The sequence below is a fragment of the Colletotrichum aenigma genome (assembly GCF_013390185.1).
Source record: "Colletotrichum aenigma strain Cg56 chromosome Unknown KSG_Cg56_contig07, whole genome shotgun sequence".
Classification (NCBI taxonomy): Eukaryota; Fungi; Ascomycota; class Sordariomycetes; order Glomerellales; family Glomerellaceae; genus Colletotrichum; species Colletotrichum aenigma.
In genome coordinates, this window is record NW_023500913.1 from 3,992,133 (window position 1) to 4,019,811 (window position 27,679).

The following is a 27,679-nucleotide window of genomic DNA, read 5'->3' on the forward strand; positions in this document are numbered from 1 at the left end:
TGCAGATACAGCAACAAAGACCTACCTAATCAAGAGATATCTTATAGGTGAAAGCTGGCGACCTCACTATTATGAATATATATAGGCCGCCAGATGAGCCTATAAACCAAGCAACCAGCCTCCTTTTAGATTATCAACCGCCAGAGAGAGCCCTTATCGCTGGGGACCTTAATGCCCGCCACTCCTCTTGGGAACCTGGGACCCCTAGCCGGAACCAGGGCGACGATATTGCAGAGTGGGCTGAAGTCTATGATCTGTCGTTTATTGGAGAAGTTAGGGCCCCTACCCATACTCATGGGCATACCCTCGACCTGACCTTCTCAAATATCCCCTTTGCTGAAGCTTATATTAGCCCACACCTACACCCAGGGGCTGACCACCAAGCTATTACAATAATTATCCCTATAGGCAAGGCCCAGGAACAGGTACGCCAGACTAGCCACCTCTCAGTCCCAGAGTCAGCCCTACCCCGATTTATCGACCTAGTAAAGGCTGGGGCTGCAGCCCTGCCTACCCCAGGGGAACACCTAAGCCCAGCGGAGCTGGACACTCTAGCTGCCCAACTGGTTAGTCTCTTCCACACAGCCGTTCAAGCTGTAGGTAAGAGACGGACTAACCAGGGCAGGGGAGCCCCCTGGTGGACAGAAGACTGCTCAGAAGCCCACCGAGCTGCTATTAAGGCTAGGCGCCAACAGGCCTAAGAACCAGGGCTAGTTATACCTCCCCCTGTCCTAGAGGAGCAGAAAGTCTTCCTGACAACCGTCAGAAGGGCAAAACGCGCCTACTGGATAGCTAAGATTGAAGAGGTTAAGACAGACCAAGACCTATATAAAATCTTAGGCTGGCGGAAGTCTAGCTTAGCAGTTAAAGCCCCACCTCTCATAGTAGAAGGACGGACGATCAGCAATAGCCTCGATAAGGCTCAGGCCTTTCGAAAGGCCTTATTAGAGCGATTTAGTGCTGCAGACGACTTACCTGGGAACCCCTTTGCTATTCCAGTAGTCGCAAGGCGTCTTATACCCTGGCAGGATACAGTTAGTATGGAGGAAGTACGCCAGGCTACTCTAACAGAGACTACAACCCCTGGGACTGATAGGATTACTACAAAGTTACTACAATGCACCTGGGGTTTAGTAGCTAGGCCTATACAGCAGCTCTTCCAGGCCTGCGTACAGGTAGGCTACTTCCCTAGACCCTTCCGCAAAGCAGAGGTTGTTATGATCCAGAAGCCGGGGAAAACAGACTTCTCTAAGACTGGGTCTTAGCGCCCGATATCCCTGTTATCCTGCTTAGGCAAAGGCTTAGAGCGGCTGATAGCAAAAAGGATGGCCTACCTTACTATCCTAGAAGGGGCTGCCAGCCCACAGCAGGTTGGAGCCCTACCAGGGAGGGCTGCAGTTGACCTCACAACCTGTCTAACCCATGAGATTGAGAGGGCTCTAGATACAGGGCTTACTGCGACGCTAGCAACAATGGACGTCAAGGGGGCGTTTGATTCCGTCTTACGAAACCGACTTATTGTCAGGCTACGACAGCAGGGCTGGCCTAGCAGCCTGATCAGACTGGTCTACACCTTCACCTCCAGCCGAACAGCCTGCGTCAGGCTAGAGGATACTACTACTGAGGACTTCCCTCTTTCCTGTGGACTACCGCAAGGCTCTCCGCTGTCACCTATCCTCTTCCTGCTCTATATAGCTGATATCCTAGCTGACGATCAGAAGCTACGGTTTGGCTATGCAGACGATATAGGCTTAGTAGCTACTAGCCCCTCGCTAGAAGAGAATGCTACAGCCCTAGGCCAGGAGATCACTAGTATCCTCAGCTGGGGAACGGAAAATAAAGTCGCCTTTGACCCAGCTAAGTGTGAGGCAATCCACTTCAGCAGAAAACATAAACAGACAACAGACCTACCAGATATCTAAGCGAGAGGCCTAACTATTAAGGCCTCAACTAAGCCTATAAGATAGCTAGGGGTCTGGTTTGATAGGAGACTCACCTTCCAACACCATGTAGCAATAAAGGTAGCAGCAGCAAAGAAGGTAGCCTATTTCCTACGGCACCTAACAAACACTAAAGGGGGGCTCCCAGCAGTTGCAGTTCGAAAAGCAGTTCTTGCTTGCGCCCTCCTAATAGCCCTATATGGAGCGGAGACCTGGTATGCAGGCCTGACCAGACCAGCCCTGAACAGCAGCACCAATACTAGCAGTAGCACTACTCTACAGATAGCTACAGTTGGCACAGGACAGAAGGGCCTAGCCTGTAGAGTTGGAAAAGTTATCACAGCAGCAGCAAGGGCTATCCTACCTGTCTGGAGGACCACACCAACTAGTGCCCTCATCCGAGATGCTGGCCTACCTACAGCAGAGGTAGCCCTTGAGGCAGCGCGACTACGCTTTGCTACACGCCTACAGAAGGTTGACCAACAACATCCCTTAGTCCCAAGGCTTCTGCAGCCAGGGCGGCAGCAGACCAGGCTCCAAAGAACAGCTGGCCTCTTACCCAAGTGTCCAAGGCCAGCACTCCTACAGCCGCAATACCTCCCAGGGTCCTATAACCCTATAGCCACAAAGACGAAGGAAATAGCAGCGAGGATCTTCCAGGCCTGGCTTAAGACTGTACCAGAGAAGCATACTATTATCTACTCAGACGGCTCTAAAGCCCCTAATGGCGCCACAGGGTTTGGCTTTGTTATATACCGTAAGAACAAGCGTATAGCCCAGGGCTGCGGCCGCCTCGGCTTAGCAGAAGTGTTTGATGGGGAGGCTGAGGGGGCGAGGGCAGGGCTCCGACGAGCCCTCCTTACCTCCCAGGGCCAGCCTATACACATCTGTATCGATAATACCAGCGTTATCCAGGGGATCCGAGGCAGGGTCCCAGACTCCTCACAAGCTGCCTTCCTTGAGATCCAAGAGGCAGCTAGGATGTATGACATACGAACCCATTGGTCCCCAGGGCACCAAGGCATCAAAGGGAACGAGGAAGCAGACAGCCTAGCCAAGGAGGGCACAACCCTGCCAGCCCCTAGGGGCCAACTAGCCACCCTGTCAGGGATCAAACGGCTAGCTAGAGAACGCATATGCCGCCAGTATAGAAAATGGTGGAAGCAAGAGGCAACACCCCGCTACACCCAACTAGGGCTTAAGGCTTCCCTCGCCTGCCCTCCTGAACTAGCCCTACCACGGGCTATACTCCATCATCTCCTAGCAGCCCGGTCAGGCCATGGAGACTTCGAACAATACCATCAACGCTTTAACCATACAGAAGCACTGCTTACCTGCTCCTGTGGGGAGGCAAAGGAGGTAGACCACCTAGTCTACTGCCGAAAGACCTTAGTGAGGAGGTTTCAGTGGCCCACCCTCCACCCTTCTAGTCCACAGGAGCCTATAGGACCAATAGGATCTCTTGATCGGTACTACAAGGGGCTAACCACTGATCATGAAGGCTTCTGGGCCTTTCTCTGCGTGACAGACTTCTTCCAGAAGATCTGCCCGCGGTACTAGGGCCTAGGCCTGAACCTGGGCCTTAGTAACAAACCCCCTCCTCGTAGAGGAACTGACGAGTATAATGGAACTAGGGAACCAGCGGGAACTAGGGACGGATAGAACACGTAGCAGCCTATAGGCAAGATTTGGAGGACGTTTGGAAGAGGCGTGTACTGTAGAGTATATAGCTTGAGCCTGCGGCCCTCCACGCCATATACCCCTCGGGAGGTCGGCCGCAAGGGCGGCTGCGCCTTTGCCGCCACGGCGTTAAATAGAACAACAACAACAACAACAACAACAACAACAAGGACTCAAGCTAGCCGTGGCTGATATGGGTGTGGCGCTGTGGCTGGTACCCTCAGTAGATGAACCAGGCCCCAGTGTCGCGGGCAAATCTTCGCTCAGTATTATCCTTAAGGCCTTGAGAGATGGATGCCAGAAAACATCAGGAAGTAAAAATTTAGACAAAAACTGTAGTAGTACCACGGCGTTCTATATCCTCACTCACTGTTCTCAAGTGTAGCCTCACGTTACGCCATGCGGGGACGGCGCAGCGGACGACGAGAGTGAGCGGGGCGCGATGATGACCGCATCGACACACAGGGCTGATGACCAGTTTTTTTCCGGGGAGATCTGGGGGAATTCCCCAGTTGCGTTATGCGAATGGAATACGAGCCGCGACGACCGGAACTTGGCAAACGTGGTCAGCCGAGGGTTGGTCGACTACATCACGCCACCCTCCAGGCCACTTTCCATCAGGCGACACTGCCATTATCATCGGGCGAGCGCAAGGACTCTACCATTAACATAAAATGGCCATCTTTCCCTCGGATTCGAAATCGACACTAAAGCAGCACCATCAACAATGACTTCAAGAAAGGCAGGCCAACAGCTATGGCGTATTCAGCCCACCGCAAGCGCTCTCATAAACCGAAGCATCACAAAGCCCGCGGCAGTCGGCAGACTTCTGTCGGCTGCGACGGCAGCACTTCTCCCGAAAGCCAGACTTACAACTCAATGCCGACAATCAAGTTTCTCCTCATTTCAACATCAAATTCGCCCATACTCAAGCCATTCTCCTGATAAAACGGAGCATCCGATCCCAAAATGGTCGCCCCCAGAAGACCCCGCATCTCGGCCTGTAGTGGTCCTGGGTGCTGGGGTCCTGGGCCGACGGCTCGCCGTGATGTGGGCCTCGACGGGCCGCCCGGTCATCATCTACGACGTCAGTTCGAAGGCATTGGCATCAGCAGCTGTTTATATTGGAGACGCATTGACTGCAGTTTGCGCTGTGCGCGAGACCCATCCCGGTCGCGTCTCTACGACCATAGTGCTTGAAGAGGCATGTACTGCCGACCCGTGGATGGCGATTGAAGCGCTACCAGAGGATCCCGAGATCAAACGCGAAATGCTCGGCAGGGTTGACGCATTGGTACCGGAAGACTGCATCATTGCCTCCAACAGCTCGACATGGCCCACTTCGGCGCTCAGAACTCTGATTGCCCGCCCTGAGCGTTTGCTCAACACTCATTACCATCTGCCTCCTCGCAATACTTACGTGGAGCTGATGACTTGCGGTGCTACTGATCAGCAACTCATGCCTTTCCTGGAAGAACAGATGCGAACCGTTGGCTTTACTCCGTTGGCTCTGCCCCACGAGTCGGTGGGCTTCGTTTTCAACCGCATTTGGTCTGCAGTAAAGACAGACACACTGAGGGTCCTGCAAGCTGAGCTTGCTTCCCCCAGAGACATAGATGCGCTTTTCCGAGATTTCTTTCATGCCGAGAAAGGACCTTGCGAGAAGATGGACGAGGTTGGATTAGACACAGTCTGGCAGGTAGAGAGGAACAGGGTGAACATGGGTGTGATTGATCCCAAAAAAGCGGGATATGCAGATTGGCTGGAAGAGAACTACGTCTCCAGGGGAAGACTGGGCGAAAAGACTGGAGATGGACTGTACACTGCCGAAGAAAGGAGGGTTTTGGCACAAAGGAGGGCATCAGCAAAGCGGTCTTACTTGAAGCTGCAGTAATGAAACCGAAGAGACAAAGTCTTAAAGCTCTCTTGAAGAATCAAAAGGCTCTACCTAGGCACCAGGTCAACCCTGAAGCTGCAAGGTGAGACCCATAAATTCTCTGTCAGGCGGCACACAGATGTGTCTCGCCATTTCTGATTGACATGCCCCTTATCTATGAGGTCCCTGGCATGTTTCACTTGAATCAGAACCCGTTCAGCTTCTTCCAACCATTTGCTCTGACGATACTGGTAGCTTCCGCGTGTCGCTCACCGATAGTCTGCCATGTCTAGACAGAGGAATAAGAGAAAGCAATCCGCCTCCCGCAAAAAGTAAGTTATCACTCCACTGAAAAGCCACGGCAGCCCCCGTCTGGATACTCCTCTTCCCCATTCTCACTTGAGTTTTGGCTGTTGTCTCTATCATTTGGTCGTCATTACTGAACTACCCCAGTAGCCACAAGCAACCCAAGCATCGAGCACCTGCAAACACTACGTTGTCCCATATGGACTCTTCGAAAGAGCTTGGCTTGGATGTCGAAGTTGCGCCATGGAGCTGCCTGGAGGCAGTTTTGAAGAACCATCCCACCGGAAAACCGATCATCTTGGATCCTGATGGTAACTTGATCCTCAGAGTTGGCGACCAGTGCGACAATGAATCCGAGTCTCAGGATTTCCTCGTGTGTTCCAGATCTCTGGCCCGTCCGTCACCCACTTTCCAGGACATTCTGTATGGCAACTTCGCCGAGTCCAAGCGAAACGACACTGAACCCTGGATTGTCGAGTTTCCCGAGGATGCGATTGCCCCTTTCTTCGTCTTGCTTTCTCTCGTGCACTCATCCTTTCGTTTTCTGCCCGAGAAATTGACTCGAGTTGAGATGCGCCACCTTCTGGTCACCGCGGACACATTAGATTTGTTGGAGGTCCTCAAGCCTTGGAACATCATCTGGTTTGCACCGTATCAGGACGACACAATTTCTTCCAAGGACTTCCCATTCTGGGTCGCATTGGAAGTCGATAACAGCTTCATGTTCAACCGCCTGAGCCGGGCCATCTTGCGTTCCTCCCGCGTCGACAGCGAGGGAGAACTGGTGGACTGTAACGGCACAAGGCTTTCGGCATACAAATATCTCGGTGTTACCGATGTTCTCAGTAAGTATTGTCCGGCGCATTCGACATTCTTTCTAACCTTTGCTCCAGATGAGATCACCCACTCTCGGAAGCAGATCGTCGACAAGGCACTCGTCATGGTCAGTAAATCTATTCGCCACATGAGTGCCGACGATCTTTTGGAAACCGTTTCGAAGATGGCGGAGGCAATGGCTGGGCTGCACGTCACTGGAAACCCTTATCAGCCCATCAAGCAGGCCGTGGAGGATATGGTTCAGGATATCGCCTCTCCCGCAACCGAACAGCTCGTGAAGTATCTTCGAGAGCAGAAACTCGAAAATGATCAGAAGTAGTCGTCTGAATCTTCTGAATTCTTTCATCAGTGTTTTCACAGGGTTTCCTGGGGAAAAGGTGGAAGGTAACGAGAACGCTGTTGGGTTGCAACCTAATTTGGGGTTTGTGCGTAAGGAAGTCGCTTTGGCTGTTCATGACTAGAAGGCCATATGTGATCATCTAGGCTATTAATGAGGAAGTACTTTTTTCCGATCTGCAGCGTGCTAAACTTTTTTGTAGAATTGTTTGCTGTGTTTTTGTGATGCTCACGATGGCACTCAGCCAGCCGCGACCGGCATCGTCAAGGCGTGGCTGCCGGGTGGCTGGTGAATGCTGTGTGGTCCATGCACTGGAGTGGGGATAGACACTGCAGTGTGAGTGTGGCGCATGCCCTGCACTTTTCGCTCCTGTGGTGCAATAATTTGTGCATAATCGAATCCATGGATGCTCCGCTGGAAAATCCCGTGGAAGGTTCTCCCAGACGCGATCTAACATGTGCGGTATTCATTTCGTCATCTCGCGTGATGACGCTCAATCGCTTCCCACAGAATTTCGTACTTGTCTCTGCAATCGCGGTCCGGACCATCTTGATGAAGTTCGCACCCAAGCAGTACCCTCTGGCACCGACGCGCAACCCCTGCATTTGACCTTCACATCAACGGTGCTGGCTTTGCGTGGTGACCATGTCACTAAGCAACCGTTTCGCGACGTGTCGTCGGGCTCGGTGCTCTGCTGGAACGGCGAGGCTTGGAAGATTCGGGGCAAGCCCGTTGAAGGCAACGATGGCGAGGCCGTCTTCGCCCTGTTGGTAGCGGCCAGTAGCCGTGCCGCGGGCGAAGATGCAGTGCTGGACGCGCTCCGCACGGTCGAAGGACCATTCGCGCTCGTCTACTACGACGCGTCGTCATCTCAACTCTACTTTGGTCGCGACCGTTTGGGAAGACGGTCATTGCTACTGAATCGGAAGGATGGGCTGAGGCTGTCTAGCATCGCGGAGAGCACGTCGCCGGAGTGGTCAGAGGTCGAGGCGGACGGCATCTACGTGGTTGACGTTGCGTCATTTGACATCGATCCGAATGTTCCCTTGACACCTCGGTCTTGGTCTGTTGAGCAGGAGGGTACGGTAAGTCGTGGATCGCCGCGGGATTGGTCTCGTTTTGCTACTTACGATGATAGGTCCTTAACATTGGCGTCTTCAACACTACAATACCGCCGTCAGACGTCCCGTCGCTCACTGCGACCTCTTCATCGGTCCAGACGCTGCGAGCACAGCTGACTGAATCGCTCAAGCTGCGCGTATGGAAGGTACCGGAGCCGCCAGCCCACGATGCAGGAAACGACACGCGAATCTCTGTACTCTTCTCAGGTGGCCTGGACTGTACAGTCCTGGCGCGCATGGCAAGTGACCTGCTGCCACCGGAGCAAGGCATCGACCTCATCAATGTCGCTTTCGAAAACCCCCGTCTCGCGTCAAAATCGGAGAACTCTGCCGCCGGCGTCAACCTCTACGAGGCGTGTCCCGACAGAATCACAGGCAGAAATTCTTTTGCTGAGCTGACTGCGGTCTGTCCGGACCGCCAGTGGAGGTTCATTGCTGTGAGTCCCCTCCGCATCACCTTGCGCCTTCAATCGCTAACCAGGAGCAGGTCGACGTTCCATACCAAGAAGTCATCACTCACCGGAGCCAAGTGATCTCCCTCATGTACCCACACAACACCGAGATGGATCTCTCTATTGCCTACGCACTGTACTTTGCCGCCCGGGGCATCGGCAAGTCCCAAAGTCACCCCTCCGACACCGCCGTCGACTACGCTACGCCAGCGAGAGTACTCCTCTCCGGCCTTGGAGCAGATGAGCTCTTCGGCGGCTACGTCCGACATGCCACGGCATTCTCGAGGAGAGGCTACCCGGGCCTGCTGGATGAGCTCAAGCTCGATGTCGGCCGCCTCGGCAAACGCAACCTGGGTCGCGACGACAGGGCCATGGCTCACTGGAGCCGCGAAGTGCGGTTCCCGTACCTAGATGAGGACTTCGTCAAGTGGGCGATCGAGTGTCCGGTGTGGCAAAAGTGCGACTACGGTCGCGGCGAGGTGGAGGGAGAGATCGAGCCTGGGAAGAGGGTTCTGAGGCTCCTGGCGGAGGCACTCGGCATGACTTCCGTTGCTCGGGAGAAGAAGAGAGCCGTAAGTCCCTTCCCAACGGAGAGTTGACAGGGTCTAGTAGGAGACTTACCATTCGCCAGATCCAATTCGGTTCAAGAACCGCCAAGATGGAAAGCGGAAAGACCAAGGGCACTACGCTCATCGCTCCTTGACGTGGTACTGGGTTGCAAGTGCATCTGAAAGCTGGCTGTGATGATCCACAGATACTTCCGAGCTGGTGGTCGCCGAAGTCATGCGTCCAGCGCTGTGCGTTTCTGCATCGCAGTAACCCTTCGCTGGACCGCGTGCACCTAGGCTTCACATACAAGGCCACCAGCAATGACGCCGTAAAGGCAAGTCTGAGCCAGTATGAGCCGATGTAGGCTCACCTTGCCTTGTATATACCACCATTCAATCGAAGCGGCTCTTCGCCAAGTACACCCAAGTTGTGCTCATGTGTATTACGGACAAATTGCACAATCTCCTCCATTTGGTCTTGGGCGCCATGCGTATCACGGAGACGGGAATATGAAGCAGCCGTAGGAGCATGCCCAAGACATTGCGTTATGGTATGGTTCAGAATCATGCAAGCCGTTTCTATTCCAATTCATAAACCCAGATACCAAGTGAAGAAGCATTCACGACGCCGGATACGCGCGACCTCGACCCTGCCAGCTTTCCATACCACCCATACCTAACATCGATGAGTTCACGCGCCTCGAACCCATCCATGGCATCAATCATCAAGTTTCAGACGATGCCAGTCTTCTTCGCTTGGTTCCTCATATACTCCAAATGCTGTTCCGTCACCGGAGAAGGAACTTGCTGTACCAACAATCGGATGTTTTCCCGCACGGCTGGCAAGGGATCGCAAGCCTTATGCTCCGAGGGAAGGTAGTGATCAATCGCGAGAAGTGGTCTATACTTTGTTTAAAGTGAGGTTTCGGTTCTTTCATCAACGCGAAGTCTTTCCCTAATATCTGATTGACTTCATGAACAAGTGAGCCGAAGACCAGGCCGCTACACATGAATGACAGTATAGCAGAAGTTGGCGGGTTCAACTGGATGACATTTCCACTATGTTTACACCGAGGGCAAACTGGGTTCCCGTCCTGTAATCTGAAGAGGTCTGCGCTGAAGGGAAATCGGCTGTCGCAGCTTGGACATGTACGGCTATCCGGTTTGCCCACGCATCTATGTCTTCTAAACGCAGCGTCCGTCGTGGCATAGATCCATGCTATTATCTTATCTATTATCTGTTGACGGGTTTTGGTAATGGCCTCTGAACTCCTAATTAGATGATGCGGTTTGAACTCAAAGTGTTTCGTCTCAACTAACCAATAATTCCGGACGGTTCTAGACAGCTATACGTGCTCAGAACGACTCCTTCTTGACTAATTAGCTCTCCGTCATCGTTGACGTAGGAGCTGAGACGCAAGTCTTTCGCAAGGAGACCAAAGGTGTTTTCACATCCAAGTTCCCATGAGATCCAAAGAAGTAGCTCGTTGCCCTTGATCTGCTTGATGTTCTTGTAAGGCGCATGCCAGGTAGTAGCCCATGGGCGTACTATCTTCGTCATGTCGTATTTCTCCGTCACAACCAGCGTTTGATACAGTTCGATTTGACTCAGTGATGTCGGCACATGCCCGAAGTAGCCGTGGATAATGCTCAGGACAAGGAACATGGCTGAGGGAAGGTCCTCGGGTAGGCTGACGCTCCAGGCAGCTTCAGTAGGCCTTGATTCCGCGAAGCCACCGTAGAGCATGGTGCGGAACACCGGTGACCACCGAGAGAGTGTTCGGGAGCAGACGACGAACTCGTAGGCGACCCCATCCTCACCGACACTAAGGGTCAGATCGCCAATCGGGTCGAAGTTGAAGGCCTTTCCGCACTCAATCGTCGAGGTGGCGGGCTTGAGGCACTCCCAGAAGGGCACGGGCTCGGGCTTGTTTTCCTTGGCCATGTCTGCACTCATGCCGTCATCATCAGACGTCGTTTCTTCTCTCGACATGTTTGCTGCTTCTCTGGAATGTTGTAGAATTAGTTCGAGGTCCGATATGAGGGAAGCGGGGAAGGCGAGGCGAGGGAGGAACTTTGATTCAAAATCGGTGGTGGTCCGTGAAGTGTTTGACGTGGGCGGGTCGCCGAATCGTGCTCGGTGCGGAATCGGCGGCCGGGAAGACCACCGTAAGTAAGCAAGGAGAACCAGAAATTTCTGCGCTGTTGAGGTTCAGCAATTCTACAGAAAAGTGGCATTTGGAATCCTTCGATAATTCCTAGACTTTGAAGGCTCTTCTGGTCGATGCGCATTTTCCAATGCAGGTTTGAAAACAGTAATAAAGCATGAACTTCACCAGCAAACGGGCGATCGCCGGAGAGGTGGGTCAAGGCATGCATCATGAACGCCTCACATACAACATCACGAGCAATGACGCCGTAAAGGCAAGTCTGAGCCAGCATAGTTGATCTCGTAGAGAGGTAAAATGGTATGTCAAGGGTCTATCATACAGTGTTCAAGAACAGCATTAGAAAGCAATGGATGAATATCGGAGTTCTTTTGTCTCGCCAGCCACAACACCTTTCATTTCTTCGATTGAAACATCACCGCTGAAGGGCAAACCAAAAGTCGCCTCAATGTCATCGGTATCGACAACCAGTCAAGATTTGGAATCGGACTGGTCAGAATGATTGATCTGTGTTTGGTCTCGGATATACATTATTCGGCTGTGTGTCCATAAAATTGGAACTCAGCGATCTCAATTCTGTCAGCGTCCCATATCGTCCTTGCTACCATCGTGACTCCAATTCCAATCCACCAAATAGACCGTACTGACACCGCACACCATGCCTTAGATGCCGGTCTTCTTCGCCTGGTTGTCCAGGTATAGGATGTGCGCCTCCGTGATGGGGGCAGAGACACAGTCCACCAGCTTCTGCATTTCGTCCTTCAGCGCTGGCAGAGGATTGCACTCCTTGTGCTCTTCAGGAAGATCGATGGTCATCGCCTGTATCTCCGCGGAAAGTTTGTTAACACTTAGTAGACATTCAGGCGTTGGTGTCTCCAGAAAGGCCACATCCTTTAGGCCGAGACCTGTGACGCGCTTGGAAAGAGAGCCGAAGACCAAATCCCCACAGAGTCTTTGTGACAGATGGAAACCCTTCGTCGTTCCCCGGTTGCATTTGCATTTGATGCACCATGTTGAATGAGCAATATCACCGTGACCGATGATGCACCCACAGGTATTGCATCGAACGGTTGGCTTCCCATTGCACGAGGGAGCTGTGTACAGTCTCTGGATCGTATTGTAGAGTAAGGTTGTGATATCACCTATCAGGACTTTTCTACCCTGTGCGATGCTCTCTGAAAAATGATAAGCTGAATGAAAAAGAAGTTGATTGGGTTGTGTTAAGGAGACATACCAAGAAGTCCAGGAGGCTGCAGGAATGGCGAATCGCTCAGACGACTCAAAGTGATTTCATCCGTCACAAGCTCGCCCTCGACATCGATCGGCTGCTGGAGCATTATGCCTCTCGCAAACCTACAAAAGGCTTCTTTGTGTCCAAGTTCCCAAGATGACCAGACCAGGGAAAATGAGGCTTGATTGTTGATAAGACTTCTTTCCTTATAGGGAGCGAACCAGCTCGAAGCCCAAGGGTACAGAATCTTGGTCATGTCGTACTTCTCTGTCACAACTAAAAGTTCGTGAAGTTGGTATTCCTTGAGCTCCCGGATCACATGATGGAAATGGCCGTGAATGATGCTCAAGACGAGTAAAATAGGAGAAGGGTCGTCATCGGGAAGTTGGACGTTCCAGGCGGAGCCATCTGCAGGCTTGGATTCAGCGAAGCCGCTGAACAGCATGGCCTTAAAGACGGGCGAACTGCGGCGGAGTGTGCGCGAACAGACGAGAAAGTGGTAGGCTGAACGATTTCCGCCAACTTTGAGAGTCAAATCGCCGTGAGTATCGAAGTGGTATGCCTTGCCAACCTTGAGGGGCAACATCGCGGCCCGGAGGCCGGGCCAGAGAGGGATCACGAAGACGGGAATATGTTTGCTTCCTTCACCGCTGTGGCTGGGTATCGACGGATTGGTCATCCTGGCTACCACAAAGTCCGCTGATGTATTGGGCATTGTGATTTCTGAGAGAGAGTATCAGTTATTGATGGTTGAGTGCGCGAGAATGACCAGGCAGATGGAAAGGAGTTTGAGGGAAGAAAGCGAACAGGTGAGATTGCTACTTACTGAGACTGCTGGCGACACAACTTTTGTGGCGTTGCAATTGGTGTCTTGCTGAAACCGAAAGATTGGTGCTTGCTGAAAATGATGTAGAGCTGGGTTTGGAAGGTGGAGGGAAAAGAAGAGTCCGGGACTTTGACCTGAAGGGTAGTTGGTCCCTCAAAGCCAGGCTCTTTCTGGAATTCTGGTGACCGAGAGGACGAAGACCAGTACCGACGCAGAGATTCCAAGACTTCACAGCCGGGAATTTTCAACGCGAGGATTCCTCAGGCAAGAAATATTCCTCTTCTGATTTGGAAAGGAAGGAACGATCCGGTTGTCCAAGCCGCTACCTGCAAGATATCTCCCAGACTTTCAGCTCTACCTTCACCCCCACTCTCACCACCACCACCACCACTCCGACTCTCACCTTCGATTCTCACCTTCGAACACATTTTGATTTCCACCCGAGACCTCTCTCCAAACTCATTCTCCCCTTCACTTTACCAATCACTTCGAGCCGCTATCGGTTTTCTTTGTTGCGTTCATCACCACTTCCATCCTGGGCCTGCCACTGAATTTCACCTGTCGTACCTCCTCTTCGCGCTTGCCATCGCCTCCGTACCGCCAGTCTTCCACGGCAAACACAGCCATGCGTCGTACGGAGCCCGCTTGGCACTGGATGAAGTCGCTCATGGAGCAAGAGGGCGCTTTCGACATGGATCCTCGCGGGGATCTCTGCCTGCTGGTCACCCCCGAAGATGGCAACGACGATGGCCTGGACCGCGACCATGACGATGACGATGCTGCCTCCGTCAAAAGTGACCCGAGCGACACTTCCAAGAATGGCCAGCGGTTTGTTGTCTGCTCCCGAGCCTTGTCGCGTGCTTCGCCCGTCTTTTGCAAGATGCTGTACGGACACTTTGCCGAGGCCGACAGCAGTCGCAGCAAGGCCGTCAACCTCAACGACGCCATCGAGCCGATGTTCTTGGCCCTCTTGATCATTCATGGCCGCTTCGACATCGTTCCCGCACGCCTTACAGTCGAGGAGCTTTTCGAATTGTTGGTTATTACCAACAAATATCAAATGACCGGCATCGCACGCCCTTGGCTCCATAAGTGGGTACCTTACTTGAAGGCCATCCCATGCAGCCCTCACAAGGACCTCTTGGCCTGGATCGCGTGGGAACTCGGTGCCGAGCAGATGTTCGGCCACGTTGCCAAAGCAATCGCTCGGGAATGTCGCGTCAACGAGGACGGCGAGGTCCTGGACACAGATGGCGAGCTCATGAGACTCAACATCTACCTTGACGCAGCTGGCATCCTAGGTGAGCTACTGACTCCAGCCCCGTGCTCCCAGAACTGCTGACTGACCATGGTACCAGATGGCATTGCTCGAGCCAGAAAAGACGCCGTGTCTTCGCTCTTTTCGCCTCTTCGGCTGTACACCCAAGAAATTCTCAACGGCAAAGGGTGCACTGGTGGATGGCTCCAGAACATGAAATGCAACAACACGGTACTTGGATCCGTGATGATGGCTTGCAAAACAGCCGGAATCGACCCTGCCCCTCTGATTGCCGGATGCAACCCTGTCTACCTCGGTAGTGTAGCAGACCTGTACAATAAGATACAGTTGATGATGGTCGAAAACTGGGATGGTCACGATTGCAATCCGATTGAGCAAGCCAAGGTCTTGGCCATGAACATTATCAGCATTGAAGACATGCCCTCGCCGGTGACGCAGCCCCAGAGAGAGCATATGAAGAAGCAGAAGTCAATTTCAGGATGGAACCGCCAGTGCAACTGAGAGAGAATGTCAAGGGCGAACTTTGGGAACACTACAACGAGGATGAGCAATGACAGATAAGAGCCACGAGGATGATGCCGCCGGGGATCTCGAGGGGTACTACAATGGTTTATTAGCAGAAGGTTGGGCAGAAATGACAGCGGGAGGAGACAACTTTGCAGGAAACACAATGTACGAGTAATACCACGAACGTCTTCACCTCAACTCGGCCTTGCCTCAGTGATTACTCAAAACAATCCGTGAAATTCGTATGCTATATTTATGCAGCGTCTTCCGGCATTACTTCGCTCATGTCAAGCCACTCCATGGTAAACGCCGTCACAATTCTCGTCCAATCCCTTACTGTGGGCATGTCTAGGTGCTCACCATCGTCCTCCGGCCTGTGCCACACGTTGGGGAATGGCGACGGGATCATGTGAAGAATATTGACGCCCTTCGCCATGAAGGGAACGTGATCATCACCAATACCGCTGCGTCCAAATCGCGCGGGGTCCTTTTCGGCGTCATTCAAGAAAGGAATGGCGGGCTTGGTCTCCAGGATGCCGAGGTCGCGCATGCGCTTCTCCAGCTTGGCCATGCTCTTGTACGCCCAGTGAGTCGTCTGGAAGTATGACGGGACCTGCGGGTTCGCTGAGCCCAGGAGGTCGAGTAAAACGAAGATGCTGATCTGCTCGAGGGGGTTCTTGTAATGAGACATGGCTGGGTTGTATGTTTTCTCCCACTCATCTGCCAATGACCTACTTCATGTCAGCTCATAACCTTTCATCCAGAGACCTCCTGAACTCACCTCGCACCATACAACGAGTCGGTATCTGTCCACGCTTTGAACGCCTCCTCGCCGTCCAACAATAGAATCTGCAGTCCCATGTCCTGGGGCACCGTCCCGCCATTCTCACCAAGCGCCACCATCTCATCGTACATCTGAGTCAGGTACGGATCAACCGCCTTCGCAATGTGCATCAGCATCGCACACGGCGCCGCGCTGTCCGTCGCGCCAATGAAGCCCTCGGGCTCGATCTTGCTGTCATAGTGAGCCACGAGGGTGAACCAATTGGCCTGTCCGAGCTTGTTCCACGGCGGCTCACGGCGGAAGATGAGATTCTGAAAGGGGATCTGCTTGTCTCCCGTGGCGGGGGTCGTGCCGGTCGAGTTCTGCCACTCAATCGACCACTTAGGCAGCTCCTTTCTCCAGAAGTTGACAAAGTGCTCCTGGGTCTTGACCTGGCCGGGCGTGCCCGGGACACGCGGAATGAGGATGGGGGCGAGCAGCGGGCCGTTGTGGATGTCAAAGTCGGCCTCGTTGATTGTGATATTGCGCAGCGCGGTGTCCGACAGGTTCATGTAGGCGCGGACGGAGGCGGCGAAAAGGAGGTGCAGCAAGGCTGACAGCCAGAGATGGCCGCCTCCTCTCACCAAAGGGAGGCCGGCCATGGCGGGCTGTGATGGGGACAGCAGACGCGATGGGATCCTCCTCGGGTTCTCATGAACTCATGCTGCGCCCTTCGATGAACAGGAAAGTAAGCCGATGTGTGCGCAGGCGTGCGGGATTGGTGGTTCGGTTGATTGATGAGTCGGTGACGGAAGTCCGACGATTTGGGTGAGAGTCGTGGCGATGGGTTTTGAGATTCCGAAGAGGTGTCAACTTTTGGACGTTCCCCCGACCGAGGAAGGGATGGCCCAAAGAGGTTAGAGCGAAACTCTCCTGCAACGCACCTCCAAAGGACCCCTGGCTGGTGTTTTAAAGCAGTGGGTCTGAGCTGATTAGTAAGGTGTTTTGCAGGCAGGGACCTGTTCCTCGGCCGTTCGGCGCACCTCCACCTGCCTCCTGTCGCCTCCACATCGGCCCGTCGCGCACGTGCCTTCGCGAGCGCGTTTCCTGTCCAGCTGTCGCGATCAGGTCCGAAGCATTTGGCAGCTGTCAGCGAGGTGGTTTTCCGTCTGTTTTCATGTCATCATGCCAAGAATACGTAGGTAGACCCAAGATCGCAACGGCAATGGCGCAGCATCGTATCTTGAGCGCGAACTAGCAATAGTGCGTCCTTCGAGCCTGCCACACAGGAACGCGAACATCCCGAATCCCTCGCTAGCCTCTGACAATGGAAGTCGGCACGTGTGGAAGTTTATCTGGATCCAAGGGGCTAAGGCCAAACGCTCCTTGACTCCTGTCAAAGGGAGCAAGATCTTCATGTCGACGCAGGGAGTCATGACAAACAAGCTAATCCAGTATCGTAGGTGTCATATGCCATCAATTATACATCAAACCTTCCAAAGCATTCCGTCGTTCTTTCTCATCGTGATCAACCTCAATCCCGAAATCTCCCAAAAAGTGGCCATGGACGTCTCCATTAACCTCAAGCACCGCCGCCCGCCGGCTTCATGAACAAGCGTTCCCTCTTGCAGAGCAAGCTGCTCACAAGAACCACCGCGCCAGCGACAATCACCAAGATGTACGGCAAGTTCAGAGCTTCGACGATAGCATCCAGAATCTCAGCCTGCATGTCCGGAGGCAATGTCTGCACAAAGTCTCCTCCGACGCCAGCAATGGCAAGCTGGATTTGCTCCTCCGGAACAGTATCCGGAAGAATCTCCGTCAGCCGCTTCTCCGCCCTGTTCAGGAACACAGCATTGCCGACCGCCAGGGCAATGTTGATACCGCTCGTCTGGGCTAGTGCCATCATTGACGACGCCACGGCCGCCATGTCCTCCGGCACGCTGGCTTGCGCGATGGAAAAGCCCGCCTGGGTGAAAGTTCCGACACCGGCTCCGAGCATGGCCGAGGCTCCGTATACCCAGGCCGTGCTTGTACTCGGCTCGACGACGTACATCAGCGACGACGCAGCGACGACAATCGCTCCGCCAACCGTGAACCAGGGGAAGTACAGTCCACCAGATGGATGCGACAGCACGCCGCCCTGGAGAAGCGTGACGAACACCGCAAGAATGATGAAGGGAAGCAGACGCACAGCAGCGTCAATCGCGCTGTCGCCGCGCGTGAACTGGAAGAAGACTGGGATGAAGTACACCGGCACGAAGATGGCACATCCGCCGGAGGCGGTGATGCAGAACATGAGGATAATGGTGCGGTAGTACTTCCTTGACACGATCAGCTCGACGGGAAAGAGGCGACGCTCCTTGGTGGTACCGATGCAGTATGCTTGCTGGAGGCCAAAGACGATGAAGAGCACGCCAGCGACGACGAACAGGGCGATCTCCTGGCCGGAGTTCCAATCGTACATGACGCCACCGAAGCTGATGCCCATGGTGAAGCAGATGATGGCGCCGAGCATGAGAGGAGCACCAACCCAGTCGATCTCCCTGAGACGTTGCCACAGAGAAGCGCCAGGCTGGGGATCGGGAGAGGGAAGCATCCAGAGGTACACCGGTGCGGCGAGACCTCCGATGGGAAGGTTGATGTAGAAAGCCCAGCTGCCCTTGCGTTAGTAGGTGAAGCTTATCATGAAGCAGGAGACTTACCGCCATGTCGCCCCCGAGTCGGCAAATGCACCACCAACAACAGGTCCCAAGACAGTTCCCAAACCCCAAGTCAACCCAATGGACGCAAGATACGCAGGCCGCTCTTGGATCGTCGTCGTAGCAGCGATCAGCGTCATCACCCCGAGATACATGCCCACACCCCCAAGGCCGCACAACGCACGCCCAACAATGAGAGCATTCATTGTTGGCGCCGCACCACACACCGCGCTGCCCACCTCGAACACGACGACACTCCCGATGTACAGCCACTTAGGCTTAAGGTGCGAGTATAGCTGCCCGAAGAGCAAGTTCGTCGAAGTGGCAGCCATGATGAAAGCGACGGCCAGCCACGCAATGTCCGTGATGGCATCGAACTGCAGCACGATTTGCGGCTGCACGTCTGCGACGACGGTGTTATCAAGCGCGAAGAGGAAGGTCGAGGAGAGAATGGCAAAGACGACGATGATCCAGCGGATGCCGGTCACGGTGCGGACAGGCTCCGAGGTTGTCTCCTTTGCGGCGCCGCGCTCTGTGTCGGTGTTGTCCCCTGAGACGGGTCCCTTGGTGGAGGCATTGTCAGCCTCTGCCTTCTCCAAGGGGCCTCCTGTGGGTGGAGTGCCTGGCTGCTTCTCGGTTTCGACGGCCATGATGTCGGTATAGAACGGAGAGGGTACAGAACGAGGGCCTCAGGAGCTTGGCTTGTCGTTCAGCTGGATGGAAGTGAACCGGGAGTCTGGGACTCGGCACGCCCATATATCACCTCCCTCGCCCACCATGAGACCATCAGACAAGCTGTCAGCCCAATCTCACGGCCTCGGAATGGGATCATCAGTGTCGTAAGCTGCATATTGTTCTTGGCTCGTCCACCAGGTCGTCCCCCGTCATAGCATCAAGTCAGCGTCGAAGGCGCGCCCAACTTGCCAACTGGGCCCGAACAGCCTCGTCGTTTCCGACCCATTGACGGCAGGCGACGTCTCTGGAACTTACGCGGTTGCCTCTTTCAGGAAAGCAAGCCCCGAAGAACACTTTTCAGGCCATGAAGGCTGCGTGGAGATAAGATCAAAGAATGCCCATCCCATTCGCATATCCGCTCTCAAAGACTGCCTGCCAAAGAGCCCCTGCCTACCGGGTACCTCACACCGCAAAGATACGAGAGCTGCATGAACCCATCCCACCACTTCAGCCAAATCCAAATCATATCCCTAACCCGTCGCATTCGGCCCAACCACCCACCCGGTTGGCCGCCTTCTCTCAGAAACCCTTGACCCGAATTTGCGAAAAGGACCACCTTCAAAACCTAACGCTGACGTCTTGCATCTCAGAAGCACCACAAATGGTGACTCCCAATCCGCACGCACCAACCAGACGCCTCACAAACAGCCTTACGGAGACTCCCTCCCGGGACGCGATATCGTAGTCCAATCGTGGCCGTTGAGGCTGAGATAAGCTCGAGCAAACGTGGACAGCACACCGACGCCATAGCTTTGTACCGAACCTCTATCACCGGCACCCTCGGAGTTTGCCATGAGCTGCGGGAATTTGATGGCGTATTCTTGTCCAATCCTCTCTATTGCTATCGTCCATCGTGCCCTTTTGCGTTACGCCAAGACCACATCCGAAGCGCCAGCGGCCGTCCGTCAGCAAGCGCATCAAATAATATGCTCACCAGCGGTCAATATTGCAGCACGTTGATCCCCCCCCCAATCAGCCGCCGCGTAAGTCTAGACCGAAACGGGATGCACGTAATATCAGACCAATCGTAGACTCGCATTCTTGCCCTCTGAATGCGTGACGCTGTAACCTGCAATTGTTTCTTTCGACCGCGAACACATGACATGCGCGTGGTGCTGACCCGGAACAGCGGTCATTGGCTCTTCACAGCTAACGGCTGTCGGGCTTGTGTGACATAATTCACCTAGGATGGTGCTGACATAGGCTACTGCAAATCAGCCTGTCGTCAAGAAGCGAATGCTTATTTGCTGGGCCGTTATGGTCAGTAAGAACATCATTCGATGATTCAATGCGTGCGCCTTACGCTTTTCAAACAGCGAAGTAGTGTTTGAAGAATGCCAAGGCCATGATCACTTCACCATGACTTTCAGCCACGTAGCTAAAGCAAAACTCAAAATTTTCAGTACTATGGACTATCTTCTGCCCAAAATCCTGCGTGTTGCAATGATCCATCTCGCGATATGGCCATCTATGTGGCGGTACATCCTTCGCTAAAAAATCCTCCCTGTTCCTCAAATGCAAGCAAATATCAACGTCTTATGCGACGTCTCGTAAGCAAATTCCGTAAGTTGAAGAAAACCGGCCTCCTCTTTAAGCATCATCCTCCGTCTTGAAGATCACCGAGACATTCTGAGCACCAACTTGCTTTCCATCGTGAAGAACGGCGAAGTCGACGCTGTTTCCAGAGCAAGTCATCTCGACACTAAACTCCAGCCGGCCAAGCATCTTGCCTGTGGGGCTTGTGTAGCGCCTCAGAGACTTGAAGTCGATCTTCTTGGACCAGGTGATGGTGCAAAGCTCTTGGACATCCTGTGTGCAGGTCTTGGGAGCAGGCCACGCAGATGTGGCATAGATAGTCTCTGAGACTTTCTTCGGAGTCGACTCTAGGAGGCGGTAATACTCCTTACGAACCGGATCAGCAGTTGAAACGTCAGTGCCCTGCAAGTGAGAGTCAGTAAAATGTTTCCCTGCCAGCATGATCTAAAGCCGTACCTGCTCAAGGAACCACTCCATCTGGTTTCGCACCATCCACTGGTGCTCACTGGTGCACCAGTACTTGTCCTTGGGGTCGTGAGTAGAAAAGTCGAAAGGCATACAGTATGTGACACCGTAGCTTCTGCGAGAGATTCTTGAAGTAATTCCAACTGAAAGACCGGGGGCAAGATTGCGAGCGGTCAAGCCGCTGATGACTGCACCACGGCTGATGGCGCTCCAACTGTTTTGTGTTAGCAAAGAAAGGTATTGTGGGTTATTTTTCCTTACGGCTTGTTGCCCGATCCTTGAAGAATCTCAATTCCCTTGCCGATGATAGCCTGAAGACGCGTCCGAAGGTAAACGCATCGACCAAAGCCTCCGACCAAGATGACTTTCTGCAGTTTATGTTAACAGCCAGCCTTCAGCAAGTTTGGGAGCAACCCATACCTTGGGCTTCTTATCTGTCTTTTTCAGGACAGCGGCAATCTGCTTCTGGACAAGCTCCGCAGTCTGATCGATGACAGGGTCGAAGACGGTAAGAAGGTCATCGCGGTCGAGAACCAGGTTCTTCTTGCGCTTTAGAGGTACCCGGAGCGCGGCACTCAGCAGGCAGACCAAAAGAGAAGTCATCATTCTGGCCATAGAAACCTGTCTTGATTCCGTTCTCCCAATCATCGTTGAGAAGCTTCTTGGACTCGTTCTTAGGCACATTGGCCCACGCTTCAGGGGTGACCTTTCTCTTGATAAGCTCAATGAATGCATCATCAAGGAAGACACCGCCACAAAGATCGCCATCGCCTTCGACTGCCTCTCGAACCACGAAGGGATCCATACTGAGGATCTCATAGCTGATGAGGTCAACGGTACCGCCTCCAGCATCGCACACAATGATGTGATCACCGACCTAAGAGCTAATGTTAGATAGGAATACCAATAATATCAGAGGATCTCTCACAAAGATGTTTGGTCGTTTACTCAAGTCCCGAATGGTAGCAAGAGCAGCAGCTTCAGGCTCAGAGATGAAGAACAAAGTTGTGTCTCCAGCAGGGCGCTCCTTCAAGATGCCAGCGCTGTCAACAGCCCTCCGCATGCGCGCCTTGGCATAGTCGGGCCAAATAGCTGGAAGCGTGATGACGACTTGGAAGCGGCACATATCCACAAGATCCTGGCCAGCCGAGGTGATGATGCATTCGATTGCATGGTTCCAGAAGCGGGTGAGGTACGCGCTGATGACCTCAACCGGGTCCTTATTCTCCTCACCTACCATCTTACGAGCTGCGGAAATCTGCGAAGAGTTCTTAACCTTCTTGGGAAGGTCCTTCTCGTCCACCAGCAACAACTTGAACCATCTCATAGGCTCTTGCTTTGCGTTGGGAGGAATGCCATAGCCCCAGGAGATGTTTCCCCGCTTGCCGGGAAAGAGAATAGCAGACGGCGCTTTCTCTTTATCGGAGTTGAGGTTCAGCTTAGATTCCCATCGACTGATTACCTCAATGTCGTTAGGCTCGCCCGAGTAAGCCCAGCTCGCACCTGAGAAAGTGCGTCAAGTGTCAGCTTGGGAATTGAGAATGAGATCTTGCTGTAAACTCACGTGGTGCCGAAGTCGATTCCGACGATAATGACATGCTCTTCATCATCTGACTTGTTGGCCATTTTGGCAAGGGTGCTAAGTAATGAAATTGCAGTCAGCTAAAAGCGCGAGAAGATGGTATGCAAAGTTTGATATATGAGATCACTTCGGGGTAATGAAGAAGTCGAAGGGTAGGAACAGGCAGCTCAAACCAGAATTTGGAAAGCAAAGCGTGGAATGAATGGGCTTGAAGAAAGGAAGTGAGGCTGTACTGAATTTGTAGACTTACCTGAGGCTGTTCTTATTTGAAGTCTTGAGGTGATGGAGATAATTGTGAAAGACTTTGGATGTTGTTGTGAGGATGGAAGAGTTGAAGTCAAGTGAAAACAAGAAGCAGGCTTGAATAACCAAAAGTGGAGAAAGATCAGTTGAGATTGCTAAATGTTGAGGCAGGAGCGGCTATGAATCTGAAATAAAGTCGATATGTGAAGACAGAAGACGTTCCTGCCTTTTCTGTGATTTAGCAAGTGAGTATGGCCTGAAATCTCAGTAGGTCCACCCCATCGTCAAGCTTTCTTAGGTAGAAACGGAAAGAGCCACAGGAGCAAACTTCTAGATTTGGCTACTTACGTGGTGCCCCGCACTTTTCAAGATAAATACCTTTCTTCTGCTCCCCTTCTCAATCTCTTTTCTTTCCTTCTGCCAACCTAACCTACCATCTTTCACAAACCCAACCCAACTCATACCTAGCGCTTGGGTGATACAGAGACACCATGGATTCAAAGGTGAAGAAGGTAAGATTCAACATGGCTGTCGTTTGAAATCTGGATGTAAACTATTTACTCATCATCTCATTTTAGGAAGAGCAAAGCTCGACTTCTTCTCTTGCCGAAATTCCATCTGTCACTCCCGAGGAGCATGCGCGAGCAAAGAGCCTTCCAGCTCCTGCCACGGAGCGTTCCGCAACCGTCATGGCCGACAACCCTTCCACGCATCAGCAATCCCATTCGCAACATTCCTTCGGCACGAAGAATCTCTCCGAAGTCATAAAAAAGAAGAACAAGACGATGAACAGACAGTGGAGAAAGATCAAGAAGCTCGAGAAGGAGCTTGAGAAGTGCAACAAGCCGCGCCCAGTGCAGCAAGACGCGAATGTCATTCTTCTTCGAGCGGAGGTTGAAAAGCTTAACAGAGAGTTGCTCCTGAAGGAGGAAAAGTACACAAGCAGGCAGGAGTACGTCGTCTCGTATCTTGAGAAATCGATAAGCAATTATCGTGAACAACTCCACCAGGCCGAAGAAAAGGACCTTCAACAAACGCAGACAGTTCAGCATCTCCAGGATCAGATCTTTCAGCTGGAAGAAGGCTATCAAGGAGCGATGCAAAAGCTTCAAGCAGACATTTCAACTCTCCAGAACAACAACAAGAAGCTCACATCTCAGCTCATGGACAAGAAGGCATCCATCGCAAAGGCAAAGTCACTTGGAAAGGCAGGCAAGGTCTCGGACGATGCGATCTTGAGTCTTTGGAAGAAGATGAAATATAGCATCCATAACCTAGCCTCCACGATCCTTACGGAATGTCCTTCATGGGAAGAGATCGAAGCCAACATCAAAGCCCCAGGTTGCTTGCTCAGCATCGTGAGTAAACGTATTTATGGCTTTCTCCAAGACGAGGACACGAGATCCAGCGTTGTCGAGCTGCTCATCTGGGACATGCTCCTGCGAGAAGTCTTCAAGCCATTCTCTCAGACGCTCTCAGGCGTATGCTGGGGCGGTTTAGAGGGTGAATGCTTTTCTACTATGGTGGAGGGCATGGCAGGTAAGATGACCACAGCTAAAATATCGCCCATGCTATCAACTTGTGGCTAACTTTTTCCAATCCAGGCAATGCCTTGAAGAAGGATGCAGAAGCTAAATCATTCTTCCATTGGAAAGCTGAAGGCGGCAGAATGATTGGAGATATGATCGGAGTCGACAAAGAGAAGCTTAAGCAGGTTGCCGACGATCATGCTGCGATCTTCTACCTGTTTGTGTCTCCAAACGGAGTTCGCAACAACAACGGTATGGACAGGCTCTTCAAGAACCTTTGCAAGATCATCGAAGATGCACTGGTTCTTCATGGCATCTTCATGGCATCGAAGGCACATTTCATGCTAGACCGGCCCCATGCTCCGAGTCGTGGGCGCCTCACCCGTTATGACGCTGACTGGATGGAAGCTGATTCCTGGGTGAAGGAACCTTTGGACCACAGGAGCTCCCTGAAGTTCCCCATTTCTCCGGGTCTCGTCAAGTACGGCACAGCGGATGGAGAACACTACGATCAGCAACTTCGATTGGTCAAGGCTCGTGTTGCTTGCCACTGAGAAATACTGGCTTGCAATTTCTTTTCTTTCTTCAACATCCATTTGGAAGGATGTTCATTTGCTGCAAGGTTGCATATCATCCCATCACGATTGGGAATAATTTTTCAGGGAAGTGCAACGAGACAGCAACATAGCACTTGGCATCAGATAGCATCTTAGACAATTGCAACTCACATATTCTTACATGCTGTGCTGCATCTCGAAATAACCCAGGGGAAAGTTCATGATGATGCGTTGAACTTATTGCGAGGTGGCTGGATACAAACCTTGCATGCTCATGTCGGGACCTTTTGGACTCTGGGGCAAACGCATTAGAAAAGGTAGGTATGCAGACATCCTTTCAGGTCGTCGATGTCTGAAACTTGAGAGGCTATCAAGGTCGCCGCTTTTTTGTTCACCATCTTGGTCTTGTCCGTCTCCGAAAGTATTGCCACCACAACCGTATGACTACCGCCTCGCACTTGAAAAATACCACCAGCGAAGATCTTCCAAAATCGCTTCCAAACCCACCCGTCTCGCATAATTCTCACTTCCCGCCTGTCACGCCTACCGCCCATCATGAACACAACCACCATCGACCCCTCCTCCCCCTCCTCCCCTTCCACGGAGCTTCTCAAGCAATACCTCTCCCTCACCACCAACCTCTCGTCCTCCTCCACAACCCTCCCACACGAACACCAAACCGATGACACCCCCAACACCGCCGACGCCGCAGAAATAGGCGAAGGCTGCTGCGCCATAATCTACGCTCTCTCCCCCTCCGCCATCGCCAAAGTCGCGAAACCCAACAAGCAAAACGAGCTCTGGAACGATTTCGGCGCGCACCTATCCATCTACAAGGCCATCTCCGCCGTACCCACCGCCACACTCGTGCCGAAGCCCGCGTACTACCTCCACGCACAAGACGTAACCATCTGGCGCGCCGCGCAGGCCAAGAAGATACCGAGCCGTGAGCCGAACGACGTCCTCTGCGCCGAGCGCATCCCGCCCCTGCCGCGGGTAATTCGCAGATCCCTTGTCGACGTATTCTGCCCGAAAGAACAAATGGCGGAGGCGCTCGAGAACAAGAAGAATGACGCCTGTCTGGTGAGGTTGTACCTCGGGCGCAGGCGGCCGAGCAGCCTCCACACACAGGGTACGTTTTCCCTGCGGAATTTTGAGCTCACGCTCGACAAGATGGAGCTACTCGACCTCGACGCGATACAGTTCGTCGCGCCTATGGCGGAGGCCTTGGCGGTGGTGCACTGGAAAGCGAGGAGCGATGGGCGCGATATCGAGTTCGTGCTTGGCGGGCCGCCAGAGCGGAGGATATCTGCCGAGGGTTTTAGAGTGCTTGACGGCAATGTTAACACGCAGAGGGTCACGACGTGGAGGAAGGCAGGGACGATGGACGGGGTAGCGGGCTTGCAGCAGAGCACCGTTTGCGTCTGGTTGTTGGATTTTAACCAGTGTTCTAGGATCCAGGCGGATGCGCAAGGGGTTCAGATGGCGGCGGACGCGTATTGGGACAATGACCCGTATTGTCCACGGCCCACAAAGGACGGCGACAATGATAGCACCGAGGGAAAGATCTGGGGGGAATTCAAGAGGGTGTATTTGGCAAAGGGTAGGGCGATACTTGGAGAGGGCGCTACGCAGCCGGTGGACTTCATTGACTCTCTTGAAGCCAGAGGACAAGAGAGACAGCAGGGCTTGGTCATGGCTGGGCCCCCCAAGGCAGCAAGCACTGGGCCAGGGAGTAACTCCAAGAAAAAGAAAGGCAGGGAGTATGTTGGTTTCTGGTCGGAATCAATCGCCGCACGACAACACAGGAAGATGGCCCGAGAAAGGACACCAGGACCCGGCATCACGAGCAGACGGTGACAAACATCGACGTTGGTGGTCAAACCAAGCACCGTCCGACCCCGGATTCCCACTCCCGACCCCCCACGCCGAGTCGGTGCCGGCCGACGATGTCCCACTGCGATGATAGGACCAGACCCCGGTCTCGCGCCATCGAAACGGCGCTTATCTCCGCTCGCGGCGTGCCCTGGCTCCCCCATCTTACTTACCCCAGCGATTGTTCGCCTGTAGATCCATCGCGGATGGTCCCCTCACCAAGCGCGTCATAGAGTAGCCTGGCAATTGCCGAAAAATATCGTGGAAAATTTCTCTTCCCTCGTGCCAAAGACTGCACCCGAGACATGTGTTCGCGAAAAGATTGAGAGCTTCCTCTGGTTTGCAATATTGGACTTGACCGTTGCCCGCCCAGACTCTCGAGATCGCGCAGGGCAATGACTTCGTCACCTGCTCTAATCAATTAGCCTCCCCAACGGACTTCCGCGCGAGCGCTAACAAGCGGGAATTTCTCTCAAAGGTAACGGCCTTTGGATGCATACCCATTTGCGAAGGTTTTCATCACAAAAGAGTATTTGAAGCGGCCCTCAAAGGATTCGTTCTGCCGCCGTTCTACGGCGCAAGAG

General features: G+C 53.2%; 10 protein-coding genes across 10 annotated transcripts; 5 read left to right on the plus strand and 5 right to left on the minus strand.

Annotated features, from left to right (window-relative positions):
* Positions 1 to 4,668: 4,668 nt before the first annotated feature.
* Positions 4,669 to 5,514, plus strand: LAM1-0 (3-hydroxyacyl-CoA dehydrogenase-like protein LAM1; the record flags this gene model as incomplete). The annotated part of the gene is made up of 1 exon (XM_037326593.1): positions 4,669 to 5,514. The coding sequence occupies one exon, from the start codon at positions 4,669 to 4,671 to the stop codon at positions 5,512 to 5,514; it is 846 nt and encodes a 281-aa protein (XP_037175237.1).
* A 1,917-nt stretch (positions 5,515 to 7,431) lies between these two features.
* On the plus strand, positions 7,432 to 9,252 carry CGCA056_v011348 (Asparagine synthetase domain-containing protein; the record flags this gene model as incomplete). Its single annotated transcript, XM_037326594.1, has 4 exons — positions 7,432 to 8,061; positions 8,115 to 8,534; positions 8,585 to 9,121; positions 9,181 to 9,252. 4 exons carry the CDS (start codon positions 7,432 to 7,434, stop codon positions 9,250 to 9,252), a joined length of 1,659 nt encoding a protein of 552 aa, XP_037175228.1.
* Positions 9,253 to 10,412: 1,160 nt separating this feature from the next.
* CGCA056_v011349 (uncharacterized protein) lies at positions 10,413 to 11,090 on the minus strand (the record flags this gene model as incomplete). The annotated part of the gene is made up of 1 exon (XM_037326595.1): positions 10,413 to 11,090. One exon carries the CDS (start codon positions 11,088 to 11,090, stop codon positions 10,413 to 10,415), a length of 678 nt encoding a protein of 225 aa, XP_037175229.1.
* An 838-nt stretch (positions 11,091 to 11,928) lies between these two features.
* CGCA056_v011350 (uncharacterized protein) lies at positions 11,929 to 13,211 on the minus strand (the record flags this gene model as incomplete). Its single annotated transcript, XM_037326596.1, has 2 exons — positions 11,929 to 12,440; positions 12,500 to 13,211. 2 exons carry the CDS (start codon positions 13,209 to 13,211, stop codon positions 11,929 to 11,931), a joined length of 1,224 nt encoding a protein of 407 aa, XP_037174838.1.
* A 736-nt stretch (positions 13,212 to 13,947) lies between these two features.
* On the plus strand, positions 13,948 to 15,102 carry CGCA056_v011351 (uncharacterized protein; the record flags this gene model as incomplete). The annotated part of the gene is made up of 2 exons (XM_037326597.1): positions 13,948 to 14,623; positions 14,681 to 15,102. The coding sequence occupies 2 exons, from the start codon at positions 13,948 to 13,950 to the stop codon at positions 15,100 to 15,102; spliced, it is 1,098 nt and encodes a 365-aa protein (XP_037175854.1).
* Positions 15,103 to 15,361: 259 nt separating this feature from the next.
* QPCT-0 (Glutaminyl-peptide cyclotransferase) lies at positions 15,362 to 16,533 on the minus strand (the record flags this gene model as incomplete). The annotated part of the gene is made up of 2 exons (XM_037326598.1): positions 15,362 to 15,839; positions 15,890 to 16,533. 2 exons carry the CDS (start codon positions 16,531 to 16,533, stop codon positions 15,362 to 15,364), a joined length of 1,122 nt encoding a protein of 373 aa, XP_037175856.1.
* Positions 16,534 to 17,453: 920 nt separating this feature from the next.
* patC-0 (Efflux pump patC) lies at positions 17,454 to 19,223 on the minus strand (the record flags this gene model as incomplete). The annotated part of the gene is made up of 2 exons (XM_037326599.1): positions 17,454 to 18,528; positions 18,577 to 19,223. The coding sequence occupies 2 exons, from the start codon at positions 19,221 to 19,223 to the stop codon at positions 17,454 to 17,456; spliced, it is 1,722 nt and encodes a 573-aa protein (XP_037175855.1).
* Positions 19,224 to 20,898: 1,675 nt separating this feature from the next.
* On the minus strand, positions 20,899 to 22,935 carry HSPA12A-0 (Heat shock 70 kDa protein 12A; the record flags this gene model as incomplete). Its single annotated transcript, XM_037326600.1, has 7 exons — positions 20,899 to 21,246; positions 21,301 to 21,523; positions 21,571 to 21,677; positions 21,730 to 21,930; positions 21,992 to 22,186; positions 22,238 to 22,805; positions 22,874 to 22,935. 7 exons carry the CDS (start codon positions 22,933 to 22,935, stop codon positions 20,899 to 20,901), a joined length of 1,704 nt encoding a protein of 567 aa, XP_037175851.1.
* Positions 22,936 to 23,625: 690 nt separating this feature from the next.
* On the plus strand, positions 23,626 to 25,217 carry CGCA056_v011355 (uncharacterized protein; the record flags this gene model as incomplete). The annotated part of the gene is made up of 3 exons (XM_037326601.1): positions 23,626 to 23,646; positions 23,713 to 24,673; positions 24,739 to 25,217. 3 exons carry the CDS (start codon positions 23,626 to 23,628, stop codon positions 25,215 to 25,217), a joined length of 1,461 nt encoding a protein of 486 aa, XP_037175850.1.
* Positions 25,218 to 25,775: 558 nt separating this feature from the next.
* CGCA056_v011356 (uncharacterized protein) lies at positions 25,776 to 27,080 on the plus strand (the record flags this gene model as incomplete). Its single annotated transcript, XM_037326602.1, has 1 exon — positions 25,776 to 27,080. One exon carries the CDS (start codon positions 25,776 to 25,778, stop codon positions 27,078 to 27,080), a length of 1,305 nt encoding a protein of 434 aa, XP_037176077.1.
* Between the last annotated feature and the right edge of the window lie 599 nt (positions 27,081 to 27,679).